Below are 20890 nucleotides of genomic sequence, written 5' to 3'. Positions count from 1 at the left end.
GGCAATTGAGAGAGACCTCGATTCGGCACCTCGACTGCTTGAAAGACCTACAATCAAAGATAGCCAGACTCGAACTTCTGAGCTTTTGACTTGAGCCGAACTTGAACTCGAACTCGTATTCAAGTCTCTAATTCAAGTCGAACTCAAACCTGATAGTTTATGAGCGAACCCCTACAATGCAAGGCCCCTTCGCTAGTATATATTTTAAGAAAGGAAAAATCTAATTAGATTATGATGCCAAAAACACATGATATCGGAAGGGTACTCACGAATTAAAACCCACCCTTTTTTGATAAAATCCACGATACGGATGATAAGATGGGGACAAAGTCACATAAAATTCGGTCGGACAGTGACAGCCCTATTCACCCGGTGGCCGGTGTCGTGTATGTCGACAGGAATTGGACAAGTCTTGCCGGACTTCCGCTAGATATATGCCACGTGTCGATATGCTTCGAATCTACCATAACTGTAAGCCATCACAAACGAGTAACGAAGTATGGACGTGGGCCAGCCCGAATCCACAATCCACACTAGACACCCAAATGCTAAAGATGCATGTTAGTATGTTACTGCCTTACTGGAAACAAACAGAAGTATCTATCTATTATTATTAACGGCGTCAAGTCCTTTCCTTCCTGTTCCGTTTCGACCCGTTATCCGGCGCTATATAACTCACATGGCCCCCTACAAAATACGGTAACGGTGACGGTGTTACAGATGGGAACGGCCAACGGGATCCCTTCTCCCTCCTTTTTCCCTCGGTTCTCGCCTTTCTTCCCTCTTGACTACGACTGCGCCCTCTCCCTCCGTCTTCACAATTTTCGTATTTTTAGTAACGATCGTTTTAACGACGACAATTAAATTTCTTGTCTTTTTCCTCTTTCGTTTCTGAAGATGGAAAATTAACAGTAACAAAACAAACAGAAGGAATTTCTAAATTCCTCTAACGCATGAATCGCAACTAAATTTCCTTCAATTCCATTGCCTCTTTCCCCAGAAGAGGGACAAGGCAAAGAAGAATGAACTCCGATACTCCAACCCTATTCTAGTTTTCTGCTTCAACATTCCGTTCTGATTATAGCAGGGTAGTTTCGACTCTCCGGTTTTTGAGTTTTCTTTGCCTGTGATAGATTGGCGAGTCATGGATTTTCAACAGGATGCGGGGGAGGATTCGTCATTGGCGATCTGCCTGCCCAAGAAAAACTCGAACCCTAATCATAGCCCCAAATATGCACCTTTCTATAGCCTCATGAATGACACTGCTTCACCTCCGTCGTCCTGGTTCGAGATTCGGCTCTTCTATGTCCGAATTGCTCCTTGCGTCGTCGACAGCGTTCCGGCTCATCTCACCCTCCGCCACCTACGACGCGAGATTGGGGTTTCCCTCGAGATTAATGGCTCCCGCATCCCTGCTTCCGAAACGGCTTCTCTCACGCTTCGTCGTGATCGTCTTGATAAGGAGTCGTCGGAGGTGACGTATGTTAGCACCGACAACGTTCGAGTCATGGGCGCAGTTGAATTCGAAGTCTACGATAGAGAGGATTTGATTTTGTGTGGTTCTTTGGAACGAATGGAAACTGCTTGGAACAACGGCAGCGTCGGGCTCGACCACCACCAGGGGTTGGAAAATGATCCCAAGACAGGGTGGAGTATGGATTGCTACACCGCGGCATCTATTGCCACGGGTTCCTCTGCATTTTTTCAGCCAAAGCTTGGAATTTCGTCGCCTTCTATTGAGGTTTATGTTGCCGGGTGTTGTTCTGGTGTTCCTTTGATTTTAACGAAAACAATTCACCTCAGCCCGAGGCGTAAGTCTCCGAGGCACGGGGCACTTGATGCTATTCCGGAGGACGAAGAAACTGGGAAGGAGCAGAATGGCATGAACAGTTTGGTTCGGCATAGGAAATTGCAGGTAAACTATAATTGCTATTACCAAATTTTCTTCCCTTTCCTTTTAGATGTTTCTCCTCTTTCAGCTGTTTTTGTGGCTAATGTATTTTCTTGCCCTTGTGATATTATGATGTTTATCTATGCACTCTTCCAATCATGGTTTTCAAGGCGCCAAGGTGAGGCTAGGTGACAGGGTGTGCCTTGTTGCCTAGTTGCCTAGGTGGGCGCCTAAGCGTCACCTGGGCGATGGATTTTTTAAGTAAAAAACATATATCCTAGGTAGTTCCCTAGGCTCCATAAGCATATTTCCTTAATAATTATCCATAGTTTTCATTAGAAAAGTATAAACTTCATGTTAAAGTATAAATCAACATATTCATGAGAAGAAAATGAAGAAAAGAAAAGGTGGAAGAAGAAGAAGAAAATGTGTTGATTAGACAAAACTTTAAGTTCCTCCTTAGTACTTCAGGTTTTGAAGCCTTTGAGGGTTCAATACAGCATTTAGCAATGTTTGTGTTGATTAAACCCTAACAAATAAGAAATAATAAAAAGAAATTAGTATATAAACACACAAAATGAGTATTTTAGTTTAATAATGTCTATTTTATAATTATAATCTCAAATAAATTAAGAATATAAAGTATTTTATTACACAATGTACAAAACTGCTTGGTGATTAGGCGAGGCGAGCCTCCAAGGGCGCCTAGGCATCACCTTGACAACTATGCTTCCAATTGAATGATCTTGATAGGGTTCTAGGTTGTAGGTGAGGAATATGGTTTTTTGTACCTAGGTTCCAGCTAATTCCTTTTCTGAGTTTAGGAGAATGGCATATTTGTATTATTACTGCACTGCATCTGGATGTCAAGAGACAGATTCAAGAGGGGACAAAAGAAAATGAAGAAGAAATCTTTTAATTTCCTATGTAATGATAAATACTAGAGTATAGGGCTCTATCATTCAAGAAAATGAAAAAGAAATTTCAATGTGCTATTGCAATGATAAATACTAGAGTATGGGGCTCTATCATTTATGAGTAGTAGGAAGGGGGAATGCCATCGCCAAAAAGGACATGGGTTGTAGTGAGAAATGATTTAAGGGCCCATAGTATAACAATGGATATGACACTCAATAGAACAGAATTCATGGAGCTGACCCCATATAGTTGGGAAAAGGATTAGATGATGACGAGAAGGAAGGTCGAAATTATATGTCAAGGCTCATTTTCTTTCCTTTGTATTAGGCTCATACCCTTTTATTCCTTGGTTTAATAATCAAATAAAATTTGAAACTTGGGACAAGGATCAAAATTTCGCAATGTATCAGCCTGATACATAATGTTGGTTGGTCACCAATATGCTAAATATGGGCTTTTTGGGGTTTTGACCCATTTCACGGGGGTAGGCAGGCCTTAGATTGATCCCTGACTAACTTTCAGGGAAAAAAGAACTAAAGGGTATGATTGAAACACCCAATACACCCCATCCAGCATATTGGGGTGTATCGATACTTTTAACCTTGACTTGGGGTGGGGGATGCTTTTAGCAATTCACAGTCTTTCGTATTTTATTTTCTTTTAGAAAGGCTAGCTAGCAATTGTTGCAGAAAGAGACAAAAGGCCAACCTAGGGGATTTTTGGGACCATTATGTTTCACAAGTATTTTATTTCATCAAGAATTAGGAATGCAACCCCTTTATTATGCATCGTTATTTTTCCTTAAAAAAAGCATTTGGTGGAGATGCATGCTGATTGAGCATTTGAAGTGCTTTGGCTTATTTTTAATATATTTTCATTATGACGAGGATATGACATTTCAGAAAAGCTGTCAGCTTTTTCAATTTTCAGTGTGCTATATCATGCTGGTAATTCAATATCCGCCATAGTGGTTCAAGAAACACTATTTTGACGATTGAAGACCCCTAAACCCATAGTTCTCAAGGTGTCAAGGCAAACCTAGGCAACAAGGGAGCGCTTAGTTGTCTAGTTGCCTAGTTGCCTAGGCGCCCACCTAGGCATTGCTTAATGTTCAAAATAGAATGGAACAACAAAGGGCTGAGCCCCTGTTTTTGTTGTAGAAATATGAGTAAAAGAAGGGGCGGAACCCCTGTTTTTGTTATAGAAAAAAAGAAAGCATGAACAAAAACCTAAAAAATGGTATGTTTTTGTTCCAGAAGAAGAAAAAGAAGGGGCGAAGGCCCTGCTTTTTTGTTCTAGGGGTGGAGCTGAGCCTCTGTGGGGGATGCTTTTAGCAATTCAGTCTTTCGTATTTTATTTTCTTTTAGAAAGGCTAGCTAGCAATTGTTGCAGAAAGAGACAAAAGGCCAACCTAGGGGATTTTTGGGACCATTATGTTTCACAAGTATTTTGTTTCATCAAGAATTAGGAATGCAACCCCTTTATTATGCATCGTTATTTTTCCTTAAAAAAAGCATTTGGTGGAGATGCATGCTGATTGAGCATTTGAAGTGCTTTGGCTTATTTTTAATATATTTTCATTATGACGAGGATATGACATTTCAGAAAAGCTGTCAGCTTTTTCAATTTTCAGTGTGCTATATCATGCTGGTAATTCAATATCCGTCATAGTGGTTCAAGAAACACTATTTTGATGATTGAAGACCCCTAAACCCATAGTTCTCAAGGTGTCAAGGCAAACCTAGGCAACAAGGGAGCGCTTAGTTGCCTAGTTGCCTAGGCGCCCACCTAGGCATTGCTTAATGTTCAAAAAAGGATGGAACAACAAAGGGCTGAGCCCCTGTTTTTGTTGTAGAAATATGAGTAAAAGAAGGGGCGGAACCCCTGTTTTTGTTATAGAAAAAAAGAAAGCATGAACAAAAACCTCAAAAATGGTATGTTTTTGTTCCAGAAGAAGAAAAAGAAGGGGCGAAGGCCCTGCTTTTTTGTTCTAGGGGTGGAGCTGAGCCTCTGTTTTGCTCCAAAATAAAAGAAGGGGCGGAACCCCTGTTTTTGTTCCAAAATACAAAGAAAAAAAATAAAAAGAAAAAGAGGAACCCCTGTTTTTGCTCCAGAAGAGAAGAGGAACCCCTGTTGATTTCCCTTGTTCCTTCAAAGACTTCAAAAGTTCAAATAACTATTCCTGTTTCTTCAATCTTTGAATAGCTATCAAAACCCTATTGACATAAGAAACTAATAAAAAAACATATTATTTTATGAAAGAAATAAAAGAATGATTCAATGTATCATACTTATCATAATATAATAAGCTCAAACTATAAAAAATATAAGAAAAATTATAAAACTTGAAGACTCTATATACATGTTGCTGCCAAATCTGGAGCCAAGGGTAGCTTGGTAACTTCCGAGGTCCAAAGGCCGAGGGTCCCACCTGCTAAGAGTGAAAAGACGTCAGAGGCCCTGAGAGTGTTCCCAGGGGTGAGGACTCTGATGGTTAGGTCAGCCGAGGGCTTTAAGGAAAGCCGAGGTCACAAGAGTGTAATAATTAGCTCAAGTGTGCGTAAGTGCACCTATAGGCTGTGGTTCTCCTTTTATAGTTGGAATTGCCTGGGAGAGGAGTGATGAGCAGTGAGTAACCGTTCTGTGAATTGCGGTCACAAAGAGGGCAGCCAGAGAGGCATCATCTGATGATCACTATCCCTTCATAAGTGTGTCAGGAGTAAATGCTCCAAGAACATGGTGCCCGCAATAAATGCTCCCACAGTAGTGTTTCGTGGGAGTTGCCCTGTTGCCCTTGGATGAGTGCAGAATGATGGGGGTACCCTTGGGCAGTGCCATGTGTGAATATCTGGTGCATTGACCGAATATGCCTACATCAATATAAATGCCATAACATTTAGGTGAGGTGAGCCCCAAAAAGCTCCTAGACGCCTAGCCATCGCCTTGACAACTATGCCCAAACTCAAGGCACAATCATTTCAGCAACGTTTTTCCCCCAAAAAAAATGGTTTGCTAGATGCAATTAAATGTTGTTTTTGTTTTTTTCATCATTGTGGCAAGTTGGTGGAACTGAATGCTTGTAAAATGCATCAGTGCCAAACACATACCTAGTTGCTGGGATGTTTGAGTACTTCACTTCTCAAAAGGGTAACTGGAAGTACTGCTAGAGAGATTGAAATTCTTGGGGCATATTAGAACCATGCCACTTTATTCTTGCCTCAACATTTAGAACATTGTTGCTATATATCATCATCTAAGTAATTTATACACGTGTACAATCTGTGAAGTTTGAACAATGGTCCATTGTGTTAGTCTAGTAATATCACCTAGTTGGTTGAAAAATGCAATGGTAATAAAACAAGAATGAGGTTCTTTGAGTTTTTATTTCTCCCTTTTGGTATCTATATGAATTTGATGTCAAAAGTATCCAATATCCCGCTTTGTTTTGGAATAATTGTGAATCCAATGTGAGAATAATAATATAGTAGGATGTAAAAGAGCCATTGGATAATTACTGTTGGTAGGAGGATAGAGGTTTCAAGGGAAAGTTCTACTTTCAAGCACAATTTTCTGACCTTGGGGATTCTCAGCTAACTAGATATCAGTTAAGCAGATAATATATGGTACATCAGAAGAGTAGGAAATAATTATGACTTGTCAGTAGATTGGATGTTGCCAGTCACCAAAGGTAACAAAGGCAGATTTAACAACCCTCTCAAGGAGAGAGGAGGGTGGGGGAGAAAAGAAAAAAAGAAGTGGTATTCTAGTTGTCTGACCTGGTCTAGAAATAGATTTGATTGCCTTAAGAGAAGTTTCCAGCTAAGTGGATCCACATATTTAGAAGTTTTGATTGATTATAGGGCCAATGCATTTTATGTAAGTAGACTAGTAACTACTATGTAGTCACCGTGAACTCTTTTCTATGGTTACAATGGTAAATATCAAAGAATAGGGATATGGTTTTGTAAACCATCATTAATCACATTTCTTTTTCCTCATTGCAACTTTTTTAAGTATTAGCTATTTATAGTTAACACCAATGTTGTCAGACCCAGACCAAAAATAAACTGTTTTGGTGACTGGGTCATGGGTTGAATGGGCGAACTAGTGGTTTGAGCCAGTGACCTGTGACATCATACTTAAATTAAATATATATTATGTATTATATAATAAGGACATATATTAAATAATAGCCTGATAGCTGTTGCCTTTTATGTTTGTACTTGTGACTCAGTTTCAAGTCACCTAATTTTAATTTTAACATGTAAGGTGCCAACTGGCTAGTTGGTAAGGTCTCCAACTGGTTGTAGCGGAGACTTGGGATTGGATCCCGCCTGCAGCAAGGTTAGAAGAGCACAAGCATTTACAAGGTGGCATGTGACTCAATGTCTTGTATATCAACTTTTTAATTACAAGGAATAGGTTTTAATGCCCTTGGATGAGTGGAAAAACTAGAAATGATAGGATCAGAAATGAAGTTATTCGAAGGACCTAGGAATAGCTCTAATAGGTGATAAAATGAGAGAAAGTAGACTAAGATGGTATGGTAACTCACATGCATATAAAACTATCAACAGCACCCATAAGAAGAGATTTGTTGCAAGTTGAAGGGGTTAGATGGGCTAGGGGTAGACCAAAAAGGACATAGGTAGAAGTAGTAAGAAATGATTTAAATGCCCGATAATCTTACAATTGATATGGCACTACACCGAACAGAATGGCGAAACAGGATTCATGTAGCCAACCCCATATAGTTGGGATAAGGCTTGGATGATGATGATAATGATTAGGTTTTAATCTCCTTGGTGTTATTTGTGTGACACAATGGTAAATATGATTGATCTGAACAATTCATTGAAAACCAGAATGTTCAATAAAAGTAGGGGTAATCATTCCAGCCCAGCCTAGAAATTTCCGGGCATGGGCCTCGGCTCTGTGTCTATGCCCAGCCTGCAGTATATATGTTTTATGTTATAAATATCTAAGGCCCTGTTTGGTTCATAGGAATAGGGGTCTGGACTTGGAATCAGAATGGGCTATTCCTATTCCAAGTGTTTGGTTGGGCAGAATCAGAATCCCATTCCCATTTCTGGTGGAATGGCCATTCCCTCCCCCTCCCTTGGGAATGAAATCCCATTCCTGCTGATTCCAATTTTCATTCCCATTCCTATCTGAACCAAATAGACTATGGGAATAGACCATTCTGATTCCAATTCCAGCTGCGAACTAACGCTTTTAATTTTTTTTATTTAATTTCATAGGCCCAAAGCCCTCGCCTGGGTCCACTCCTAATTAAAAGTCACCCAGTTTTCACAAACTGTCTTCCTTCTGAATTTCAAAAACATAAGATCCAGTATATTTAGAAACTGGAATTCTAACTGGCTTGCAGGTTAACTGGTCCAACCATCTGCTCTAGTTTGTGTTTGAGAACACTGATTTGAAACTTCACCATATAATCTGTATCTTGATCATAATCCTTTTTCTTTGAAAGCCACTGAAGGTCTTTATCTCACATAACTTTAGGAGTTTGTGTTTATCTCCCATAACCTTAGACCTACTAAGAAGAATTTTTTTGTGTCATTTCCCTCTCAAAATGAATTTTAAATCAGTTTGTTTTGATTTCTAAACTTGAAAATTAAGTGTTCCTTTTTTGATCAATGAAAATGAAGTGTTTGCTTTTTTTGTTTTTTTTAATAATTGAAATTTAATTGTATTAATCAATAGATAGAGAAAATACAAGCATCCCAAGGAGAGGTGGGAGATGTGACCTCTCCTTTAAAAAGATTAGAGAACCTCAAAGCTAATCAAAGTAAAGATTACAAAGTAGCCCAATATAAAGAATCCTGAGAAGCCCCTTGTTTAGCAAATAAATAGCCAAAGTATTTGCTGTTCTGCCCACCCATTGAATTCTGCCATACTTCTAGCCATTTGACCTTTTTGAGAAGATCCCTGTAGCATCAAATGACAGAATCAGGGTCCAACAGCCATCCCACAACTACCTTAGAATCACCATAAATTAGTAAATTCTCCACCCAATCTGGTTTGCAAGCTGGATCCCTTGCACAGCAGCTAGCAACTCAGGCCTTGTAGAGTCTCCAATTTCCCACTGGTCCAGAAAGTAAGGATAAGATGTGTTTTTTAAGGGTAAATTGGAAGATTTCATTAAATGAAAAAGAATATACAATCTGAGAGGTGTCAAGGTGACACCTCAACAATTCAATCAGTAACATGCTAGAATACAGAGAACTGCTAAACATTACCAGCTTGTTATTCAAGAACATTCTGGAAATTCTTCCCCAAATCTGACCAATTAACCTGATCAAATGTTTCTCTATAAGGCTCTATTTTGACTCAGATTTGGGAAAGTGTTGTAGATCAAGGTTTGGCAGCTGTTGTAAAGTGTTGTAACTGATCCCATTTGGTAACAAGTGGAAATGGAGTAGAGGTAGGAAGGAGTTCATCATGGGTGAGTTTTGTTAATGTGTGGATTTAACTGATCCCTTTTGGTAACGAGCTCAACTGAAGGAACTTTTGGTCGACTAAAGCTATTAAACAAATGCTTGGTTGGTCACTTCGTTAATTCTGAACCAGACGTGGAAGAAATATGGAGTTAGGTGGTGGTTGAATGGAAGCCAAGCAGGCTTTTTTAGGTGAGGAAACTAAATGTGGGGTTCTTCCTTTTCTCTTTCAGTAGTGAGGAAGAAGCTATGGATATTCTTGAGCGAGAACAAGGTCAATTTCGGGACCTGGACTCAAGATTGGGGAGGTAGAATCCTCTCATCAATGCGCTGAGAAACATGGGACCTTCAAGCTTCGTCTGGATCAACATTTTCGGTAACCCTCTACATGCCTGGAGTTTCCAAACTTTCAGGACGTTAGGGATGCATGTGGGAAATTTAGCTTCATTGATTCAAGAACCCTGGAAAGGAAGAATTTAATTGAGGTGGAGGAAATTCACCTCGTTCCCACTTTGGCGGAGAACTCTTCGGTCAGTGATTTAAAAGGCATGCCTCAAAAACGCCTAAGCGCACATGCGAGGCACATTTTAGGGTATGTGCCTCGCCTAGGTCCTAGACACAGTCCTTTCAAAAGGGGCATGCGCCTGGTGCACCTTGCACCTCAGCCCAGGTATGTGTCTTTTTAAAATTTTACGCTTTTTTGCTCTTTTTGAACCTAGCAGCTAGGTTGGGGGCTCTGCCCTTGGACCCCCAACCACACCTCTTGAGGCAAGCCCAAACAAGTCCATGTTAGGGTCTTAAATTCTTAATTCTCACATAAAAAATAATGTTGTTCATTCATTAATTTTAATAAAATATCTTATTAAAAGGCATTTAAAGTTATAAAATCATTATTTTTATGTGAGAATTAAGAATTTAAGACCCTAACATGGACTTGTTTGGGCTTGTCTCGAGGGGCGTGATAAAAAGGCAGCTCGTAGAATCAGGAATGCAATATGTTTTACATCACTTTAGCTACTTGAAGTAATGCAATTAAGGAAAGAAAGAGATTGTGGGTTTTACATGCTTGAAAATGCTTGATTTTATTTTTAAATTTTCATTTGAATATGCTTTACGTGTTACGTTTATGTAATTTTAAATAATAAGTTTTTTAAAACATTTATTTTAAAATTTAAGTTTATATTTTTTATTGATATTATGTTTAATGTATTTTTTTTTGCATTTTTTGAAAATTTTGACATTTTTTTTATTTTTTAGCTTTTTTTTTTTTGTATTTTGCACCTTGCTTCAAAAAGGCATGTGCCTCGCCTTGCACCTCGGGTGCAAATTGCCTCTTGTGCTTTTAAAACACTGTCTTCGATTTAAGAGTGGTGGTAGAAGGAACCTACCCTAGGTGGTTGGATTGACAACTTTTTATCGTGGAAAGAGGGGGGGGAGAACTCTCAGTTTTCGATTGGTTTGAAAAGGTGGAAGTCGAACAGACTCTTAACAGAGGTAGGCTTAGAGGTTGAAGATGAGGGCAGTTTGGGAACAAAAAAAGTTATTCATATTAGTGGGGTTGATATGCTGGGTAAAGAGGGACGACTTGGGGAATTGCTTGAAAAAGGGAGAGGGGATAGGGGCCCACTCGGTGTCAACTAAAGAAAAGGTTGGGGATGGTCCAGTGGTTTTAATGGGCACTGATATTATGGGAAAGTTAGAGTGTGAATAACTTGATGAATCAAGAGGAAAGGGGGCTGGAGTATGTAGGAGGAGATAGAAAGCCTCCAACGCCATGTGTACAAGGGGTGCAAAGTGAAGGGAAAGGAGATGCCACCAGGGCCCACTCTCCAAAGTCTTTACCCACAGAAGATGATACTGGTGTCCACGTTTTTTCGAGGAGGTGGTGATTGGAAAGTTAGGTTTGAATTTGGGTAGGAGGGGGAGACTAAGAAAGATTTAAATGTGGCTGATTCTGTGATATCCAAAAAATCTCGAGGAGACTCTGGAGTGAGATATTCTCACACTGTTCACGTAACCAAAGTCTTTTCTCGGTTGAAGCTTGGATTGGTTGGGTCTGGACCTACAAAGAACTATAAAGGGGTGTATAAGAGAAGAAACAATAAGACTATTTAACCAACAGATAACGAGAATTCTCAGGATGCATCTAGTCTGGGTAAGCAATTGGAGACTGGTCAACATGAAGTTGCAACTGAGAAGGATTCCATTTCTAATGTAAGAGACGCTGATAAAAGTCTTGAAAGGAAGGTGGAGAAAACCGGTAATGTATCTATTGAGGCAGTTGCTAAAAAGGACATAGAAATTGGTAAAAGCTTGGGTTTGTTCTTCTAGCGAGGTGAGAATTCGCTAAGAAAGAGTTTGAGAGGAAGAAGAAGGAAAGAGAAAGATGAAGATGGCGACAACCAAGAAGAGGTGTCTGTAGGGAGAGGATTAGGCCCATTCCTCTGCTAGACTCGTTGTGTTTAGTTTGCAGCTGACTTGTATGAAATTGGCCTAGGATCCGGTTCCGAAGGAGTTAGTATTCTTTCTTTTATTAAAGTCTTTTGTTGGCTGTTTTTAGTGCAAGAAGTGTCCAAGTTAGGCTCATCTTCTATCGGGTGATTTCTTATCACCTTCCTCCTGTACTTTCTTTTTATTTTAATGGAATTTTCTTATTTTTCAAAAAAAAAATGAAAGTACCAATACTCAGTTCAACACTAGTTTCCCAACCAAAGCCACTAAAACTTGAATATTCTTGGACCAATTCTTGAACAACATTCTATTTCTTTCATTCCACATGATCCAACATATAGCAAAAGGGATGCAACTCCAAACTATCCTTGCTTTCATGCATCCTCTGAATCTTTTCCAAGAAGAGAATAATTCTGCTGAAGACCTTGGGTGAAATATTCCGACCCCAAAAAGAAGGAACAATTTCCAAATAAATCTTGCAATCTTACATGAGTAGAACAAATGACAGACAGTCTCTTCGTCTGAACAGCACAGATAGCAGTAACTTGCCATATTGAAACCTGTGCTCTTCATGTGGTCTGAAGTCAGGATACTACCCATAGCTACTAGCCATGCAAAAGCTTCTACTCTAGGAGGAACAGGATTCCCCCATACACCTTCCATATGGTCAGAGACCAGCTGATCCCTTGCCAAAGCCAAATAAAAAGATTTAACAGTAAACTTTCTTTCTCTGCTTTCTTTCCACCATAGCCCATCCCTTGAGGAAGCTGAAACCTTTGTTTACTGAAGTCTTTCCAGCAACTCTAAACATTCTTCTAGTTCCTGATCCAACAAGGGCCTTCTAAATTTAGGGCACTACAACACCATCTTCCCACCTTGAAGCTAACCAGTGCTCTAAATTCTTGGTTGAAATGCATTATCCCCTTCCAAACATTAACCCCATATGAATTTGAGACCTCCTTCGTTTCCAACCCAAACCTCACAACCCCATATTTCCCAACTACAACCCTCCTCCTAAGGGACTCCCTCTCCTTCTCCAACCCAAACCTCCATAACCATTTTCCCAAGAGGGCCTTGTTAAAGATTCTTACCCTTCTAAACCCCAGTCCACCTCCTTCCTTAGGTCTACACACACCTTACCCCACTTACTAAATGGAATTTCTTAGGACCCCCACCCCTTCCCACAAAAAATCCCTCTGTAACTTCTCTATCTTGTTGGCTACCACAGCTGGAACCTTCAGCAATGAGAGGTAATAGGTCAGTAAACTTGAGAGGACACTCCTGATAAGTGTAATCCTGCCCCCCACCCCCGAAAGAGAGATACTTAGCTTTCCACCTCTCTATCCTCCTCTCTACTCTTTCTACCACTGGCCTTCAGACCCCTACTGTAGATGCCTTAGATTCCACCAGGAGGCCCAAATAAAGAAAAGGGAGCTCTCCATTTTGGCATTCTATGACAGCGGCATATTGCTTTAAAACCTCTCTCCTTACTTACCCCACTCCAATTAACATACTCTTTTTGCTAAGTTAACTTTCAAACCAGTTAGCAATTCAAAGTTGGCTAGTATGGTCCTCGAACTCAACACCTGGTCCACTGGGGCATCCAAGAAAATCAATGTATCATCAGCATACTGAAGATGAGAGTGCAAGGCCTTTATGACCCCACTTTGAAACCTTCAGTCCACCCCAGCTGAGCATCCTTAACTATTAACAAATTCAATACCTCCATGACTAAAACAAATAGTAAAGGGGAAATTGGATCCCCTTGTTGCAACCCTCTGGATGCTTGGAAGAAATTCAAGGATACTTTGTTAAGCAATATAAAGAAGGAAACAAAAGAGACGGGCATACATCTCACTTCTCCACTTTTCTTCAAAACTCATCAGTCTTTTCAACTCCGAGTAAACCACACTCCACACGATCATAAGCTTTCTCAAGATCAATCTTTCATCCAAACCAAGCCTTCCACTTCTAAGTCTCGAATCTAAACACTTACTAGCCACCAACACCCCATCCAATATTTGCCTTCCTTCCACAAACACCATTTGGGTTTCAAGCACCAAGTAATGAATTACTCCTCTCAATCTCCTGGACAGCACCTTAGCCAACAATTTGTAAGGGCTGCTAATCAGAGTTACTGGTCTGAAACCTTCCATCTCTAATTAGGCCTTTCTCGTTAACACCCTTTCTTCTTCCAATCTGTTAAACCATGCCATCTTATCCATCACCTTTTTTTTTTCCTATTCACTATTCTTCCAAAAACCTCCAACCTCCTACTTTTAATCTCCTCTCCCAATAACTATAACTTTCTAACCAGCCTGAACCTTGTTGAACCTTCCACATGCATGTTTCCCCACTTCTCCTCTGCCCCCACTGCAAATAGTTTGGTTCATGCATCCAAACATTTTCAAATCTGAAAGGCCTAGCTCCATTCACTGCCATGAAGTTCTTTGATGAAATGGGTTTATGATCTGACATCCTTAAAGTCAAGTGACTCAAGACATCTTACACCACTTCTCCCACATACTCTGCCCAATCTCAACCTATCCAACCTTGTAAGATTGCCAGAACTTGTCCGTTTGACCAAGTAAACCTCCCACCATTTAATGGTGGAACAATAAGTTCACACTTGCTGATATACTTCCCAACCTCCTCATCCCCACACTTGTCCTCCTTCCCCTCCTATGAACCATGGGCCCTCCAACATTTGCCTTAGTGAACATCCTCCTGCCCCCCCCCCCCCTTTCCTTGTGCAACTGAACATCTGATTTTTGCACCCCTTCCTCCTTTTCTTGGAGCTTTGTTCCTCTTCAAAGAGATCTCACACCTTTATTTTCTTCTTTGCTTCTCCTTTTCCGCAGAACTTCCAAAGTCGTTTTGCTGTTCTCGAACCTTGCAATCACCTAGACCCAATTTCCCTTTTGGTTTTTATCTGTCCTCCTTTTTTGAGCGACCCCCTAATTGGCCTTTTCCTGATTGTTCCCATGTATTTTGTTACATTCAGCCCATTCAACCAAAGGTTAAATCTAGCTTTTTTTTTTTTTTTACTTTCATCTTCTTTTGTGGGACATGCTCAAAGTATACTTGCCTCCATCTCCTTCCATTTGTGACTTCTCGCCTCTCATTAAATCTTCACGCATCCCATAAAACCTCTAAAACCTCTAAATCTTCATGCATCCCATAATTTTCCTCTATACCCATCCTCTCCCCCTCCATGTGTCCTCTACTATCACCTCCCTCATCCCCTAAAACCTCTAAAATTCCCTTTTTGTCCTTCTCACTCCCCACCTCAATCTCCTTCTTTCTCCGACCAACTCTTCAACTTCTCACCACCTGCACTATTTCTCAGGATTTTTCTCATAGCTCCTTCCTCCCTAACTCCTAATCCTTCTCCCAGCTATTCCCCTAGATTGAAAGGTACCATCCTCCCCTTTTACTACTAGCCTCAAATCATACCATTCCCCTACAAACTACAAATTTATTTTGCTCAGAACCTTAGAGGCGTCCTCCACCTCCAACAGTTTGGCCTTATCTAGCCTATCCCAAGTCTTGATCCTATCATCAAACTTAAAAAACCTCCTACAACATGTCCCTATCTTCTCAAACGTAACGATACTTCAAGCATGTAATGGGATCCCAAACATAACAATCCATACTACCCCCTTCTTCTACCTACATTCGATGCACATATTGCCGGAAATCACCTCCCAAGTCTAAGGTCAAACTCTCGCTCCTTTAACGACTTTGCTTCTAATGCCTTCTCCGCCCATTCCTTACTATGAAACATGAAGAGAAATAGACCCCCATTCAGTTTCCATAATCTTTCCTCTTCTCCGCTCCAGGCACACCTAAGCTTCCACCTTCTCTCAAAACCCCTCCTATCATGGAAAGTCCTGTGTTACCCTGACTACTCCCATCAAAATCCAGCTTAACAAAGCCCTCCAAAGGATGTTTCCACCCTGGTTTAATTCTTAGAAGTATTAACCACTACTAACCAATTTCTCCAAAGATCATCAAATGAAAAGTTATCAAAGAGCTTTGAAGTTTTCAACAAATGAATTGCCCTTGTTAGAATATATTCCTTGATTTCAGAGAAGCTTCTTTCCTTTTCTTGAAAAATCATGGCATTCCTTTCCTCCCAAGTAGACCATATAACAACTGCCTTGATACATCTCCACATAAATCTCCCTCTTTTCGTGGACCACCAATGATCTAAAAGGTGCACCTAGGCAACACTTTCAAAAGGCACACGCCTGGTGTGCCTTGCACTTCAGCTCAGGTGCGTGCCTTTTGAAAATGTGCACATTTTTTTTTCTATTTTTTATGTCAAGCAACTAAGCTAAGCTTCGCCCCTGGACTCCTAACCAAGCCCCTCAAGGCAAGCCCAAAAAAGTCAATGTCAAAGTCTTAAATTCTAATCCCTTCAAAAAATGATTTTATAATTTTAATTATCTTTTAAAAATATCTTTCTTTTATTTAGGATGAATAAATGAGCAACATTAACAAATAGGATGAATGAATTCATTCATCCTAAATAAAAGATATTTTTAAAAGACAACTAAGGTTATAACATCTTTTTATAGAGATTAAGAATTTAAGACTCTGATGTGGACTTGTTTGGGCTTGCGTCAATGGGCTTGGTACAAAGGCAGTTGTAGAATTAGGAATGCATAATGTTTTAACACCACATTAGCTATTTAAAGTAATGCAATTGGGAAAAAAATAAAGAGATTAAGAGTTTTACGTGCTTGAATATGTTTTATATAGCAGCTTGATTTTATTTTTAAATTTTCATTTTAAATATGTTTTACATGTTATGTTTACATATTTTAATTTGAGATAATAGTTTTTTTAAAGCATATTTTAAAATTTAAGTTTATATTTTTAATTAATATTATGTTTAACTTTTTTAGTTTTTTTGGTTTTTTTTTGTTTTTTAGCATTTTTTGCATTTTTGTGCTTTGCCTTGCACCTCGGGTGCAAAATGCTCCTTGTGTTTTTTTGCATCCTGCGCTTTTAAAACACTAGGCCACCCAAAAGTAGATGGCTTAAATAACAAATTCACTTCAAATCACAAGTTCCATCTACACCCAAATAAACCAAAAATCCAATTCTAAATAGCTCTAGCAAAAGCAAGATATTAGTAAGTGGTAACAATCCTCATTTTAAGCTTTGCAAAGATTACACCTATTTGGGGATAAGCACATGAAAGGTCTCTTCTTTTGCAAGTTGTCCAATGTATTATTAATCTTACCATAGTAAACTTCCCAGTAGAAAGCAGCAATATTTTTTTTGGAAAAAAGTAATGTAACATTTATTCAAAAACAGCACATACAAGCTATGATCAGTCCCAGAAAGGCAGATTGATCAACACAGCAATTACATACTCCACCAAGAACTAGAACGAAAGACAAATTACAATTTCTAAACTCCTTAGAAACTGACACCCAAGAGGTTAACTTGCCCACAGCTTTCTGAATTAAATCTTCTGGACTTAAGGCCTTATTACAGAAAAGTCTACTGTTCCTCTCCAACCAAATGGATCTTAGAAACTGACACCCAAGAGGTTAACTTGCCCACAGCTTTCTGAATTAAATCTTCTGGACTTAAGGCCTTATTACAGAAAAGTCTACTGTTCCTCTCCAACCAAATGGACCATAAGACAGCACTAGGAATAGTCTTCCACGCTATCTTCCTTTTCTTGTTAAGACCTTTGATGTTCCAGCAACACAGAAGCTCTTTTACCGATCTAGGCATAGTCCATCTTAAGTTCATGGAGCTGAAAAAGTGGTTCCACAACTGAGAAGCGAACGGGCAGTGAATGCACAGATGGTCAGTCGATTCAGAATTGTCCCCACATAGGCTGCACGAAAGGTCCAAAATTTGGATGCCCCTTCTCACAAGATTAGCTCTAGACAGACATTTATTCAGAACCATAGTCCAGATCAGAAAGTTGGATTTAGATGGGCTAATAGGATTCCACACCTGAGAACAAGGGAAATCAGTAACACCCTTTCTACAAAGTTTGGAAGCCAATGAATTGACAGAGAAAACATCATCTGGATTCCACTTCCAATACCACTTATCTTCTGAGCAGAAATCAACCTTTTGATTCTGAAAAATAGTCAACATAGTCATTATCTCTTTAAGCTCCCAGTCAAAAAGATTCCTTCTAAAGGTAGGGGACCAAATAACTAAATCTCCAAACAAGCTGCAACACTCAGCAACAAAAGCTTCTTGGTTAGATGCACACTGAAAAAGGAGAGAAAAAGACTCAGCAAGAGAACCATCCAAGCACCAAGGATCCTTCCAAAACTTGGTTCTACTACCATTGCCGACCTTAATTGAGATCCCATAAACAAGAATAGAGAAGTTCTTCATTATCCCTTTCCACAGAGAGTTTCCCCAACTGGGAGGAGGATCCCTAGTTCTCCAATTCCCCCACTCCACCCCATACTTACCAGCAATGAGGGATCTCCACCAAGCATCGTTTTCAGCCTCCTCCAAATCCACTTACAAAGAAGGGCAGAATTAAAATTTTTCAACTTCCTTATGCCTAAACCACCTTCATCCTTAGGGAGACAGACTTGATCCCAACTAACAAGATGAATTTTTTTCTCCTCTTCCCAACCCCTCTAGAGAAAATTCCTTTGAAGTTTTTCAAGCCTTCTTGCAACTTTATTTGGGATAGGGAAAAGGGGGAGGAAATAGTGTACTCTTAATCAAAGTCACCCTACCCCCAAAAGAAAGATATTTTGCCTTCCAAGATGCCAATTTTCTCTCCATTCTTTCAATAACCGGATCCCAAATTGAAGACAGCCCACAACTCGCCCCCAGAGGAGGACCCAAATATTTAACTGGAAGGGAATCAATCTAACAAGCCAAAATCTCCGCACAATCAACTAAGTTGGAAACCTGACCCACTGGAATGATTTGACTTTTATTCCAATTGACTTTAAGACTAGAGACCACCTCAAACCATGTTAAGATCCCAAGAACTAGGTCCACCTGAGAGGGAGAAGCATCCACAAAACATAATGTATCATCTGCAAATTGGAGAATGTTCACCTTCTCCCCCTCCAGAGCAATTGCAAAACCTTCCCACTCACCAGATTCAACAACCTTCTTACAAAATAGAGTGAGAATCTCCATTACACAAATAAAGAGTAATGGAGACAGGGGATCACCCTGTCTAAGACCCTTGGAACTATCAAAGATGCCTGCAGACTGCCCATTAATCAAAACAGAAAATTTGGGAGAGGTGATACATTCTTTAATCCAGTTCCTCCATTTCTGCCCAAAATTCATATGCTGCAACACAAGATCAACACATCTCTAGTTGACATGATCATAAGCCTTTTCAATATCAAGCTTACAAATCAACCCAGGGGTACCCTCTCTTCTTCTTGAGTGAATCAGCTCATTAGCAATAAGAATTGAATCAAGCATCTGTCTTCCCGGAACAAAGGCACTTTGATTGTTTGAGATAACACTACCTAAAACCCCTTTCATTCTCTCGGCAAGGACTTTGGCTAAGATTTTATAGAAACTATTGCAGAAGATTGATCGGCCTGAAATCTTTAATGTTCACTACACCTTCAGTCTTTGAAATAAGGGTAATAAAAGTAGTGTTCAACTCCTTTACAATGAATCTCTCTCATAAAAGCCTTGGAAGACATTCAGAATATCTTGTTTCACAAAGTCCCAGCATTTAATGTAGAAAAGATTGGTAAGACCATCTGACCCCAGAGATTTGTCGTCAGCCAACATCTTAATTGTTGCTTTTATTTCTTCCTCCGTGAAGGGTCTTTCAATGAAGGTGGACTGAACTTCACTCAGCTGTTTGAAGGGAAGGGACCTAGGAAATGGTCTGAAAATCCAGAATTCTTTATAAAGCTTTTTATAAAATCTAGTTGCCACTGTCTTCATTTCTATCTCAGATTTCCCCCACCCTTTCATCTCCTTCCAACCTACTGATTACAGAAGCTCTGGCTCTTGCATTGCCATTTTATGGAAGAAATGTGTGTCTTTGTCCCCCTCTTTTAGCCAAGCCACTTTAGCTCTTTGTCTCCATTTGATTTCATCAGTCATGGCCAATTTATCATACTTCAACTTCGCCTGAGATCTTTTCAATCTGCACTCCTCTAATAAAGGACCCAATTCTTCTGCTGAATCAATCTCCTTTATGGTACTCAAAAGAGCTTTCTTTTCCGTTTCTAAATTCACGCTTTTCTCCAATTTCCAGATTTTTAATCTTGCTTTAATGGCACCAAGTTTTTTTGCCAGAATGAATGAGCTGGTTCCCATTACCTGCAAATCTTTCCACACTGTCTTCAGCAAAGGGATAAAGTTAACATCTTCAAACCAGGCATTGTCAAATTTAAATGAGGCTCTGACTTTATTTCTGGAGCCACATACTAACTGAATTGGAATATGATCTGAAACTGGCCTAGGAAGGGCAATCAGCTTAAAGTTAGAGAAGAGCTCTTCCCAATTAGGGGTAACAAAGAACCTATCCAGTCTCACAAGGGTGGGGGTATCTTGATTATTGGTCCAAGTAAACTGACTACCATGGAGAGGTAGATCAATCAATTCAAACCTGTTGATGCAATCAGCAAACTGAGCCATTGCCCTAGATCTTCTCCCTCTGGAATTTTTCTCTTCAGCTGACAAAATGACATTAAAATCACCACCAATAACCCAAGGATAAGACAGGTTTTTCCTCACTTCAGCCAATTCCTCCCAGAACTCCTCCCGAAGATTTCGACCATTAGGACCATAAACATTTGTGACTTGACAAATATTTCCATCTGCAAATTTAAGAACTAGGGAAACCGAAAAGTTTCCAATGTGAGGAGATCAAGCTACAAACAGAAGGATCCCACATACTCAACAGCCCCCATACACTCCCTACTGCCAATTTAGACTTCCATCTGACCTCTCCCTCCCCCCAGATGCTTCTAACTACTGCAGCCTCCACACTGTCTAGCTTGGTTTCTTGCAACAGAATGATCTTCGACCTCGACTTCTTCAAGGACTCACACACTACAAGTCTTCTTCTACCCGAACCCAACCCCCTTACATTTCAAGATAAAATTTTTACCTCCATTACAATTCATGCTACTTCTCCAATAACAAAGGCAAAAATGCTCCAAATTTTCTTTTCATGAGA

At 39.8% G+C, this 20890-nt stretch overlaps 1 protein-coding gene across 4 annotated transcripts in view; it reads left to right on the top strand.

Annotated features, from left to right (window-relative positions):
* The first annotated feature begins 835 nt into the window (after window positions 1–835).
* Window positions 836–20890, top strand: part of LOC104613048 (uncharacterized protein At1g01500-like) — a 45204-nt gene continuing 25149 nt past the window's right edge. Inside the window, exon 1 of one of the 4 annotated variants that reach the window (XM_088889277.1) lies at window positions 836–1915. In XM_088889277.1, coding sequence (XP_088745403.1) covers window positions 1145–1915 — 771 coding nt within the window. In that variant the 5' untranslated portion in view covers window positions 836–1144. The remainder of the gene's footprint in view (window positions 1916–20890) is intronic. The other 3 variants (XM_088889278.1, XM_088889279.1, XM_010280736.3) reach the window with 3 other exon arrangements.

The sequence above is a fragment of the Nelumbo nucifera genome, chromosome 6, assembly GCF_055504915.1.
Source record: "Nelumbo nucifera cultivar China Antique chromosome 6, China Antique-T2T, whole genome shotgun sequence".
NCBI classification, from domain to species: domain Eukaryota; kingdom Viridiplantae; phylum Streptophyta; class Magnoliopsida; order Proteales; family Nelumbonaceae; genus Nelumbo; species Nelumbo nucifera.
Note: the sequence above shows the minus strand (reverse complement) of the source record. Positions and strands in the feature narration are given on the sequence as shown.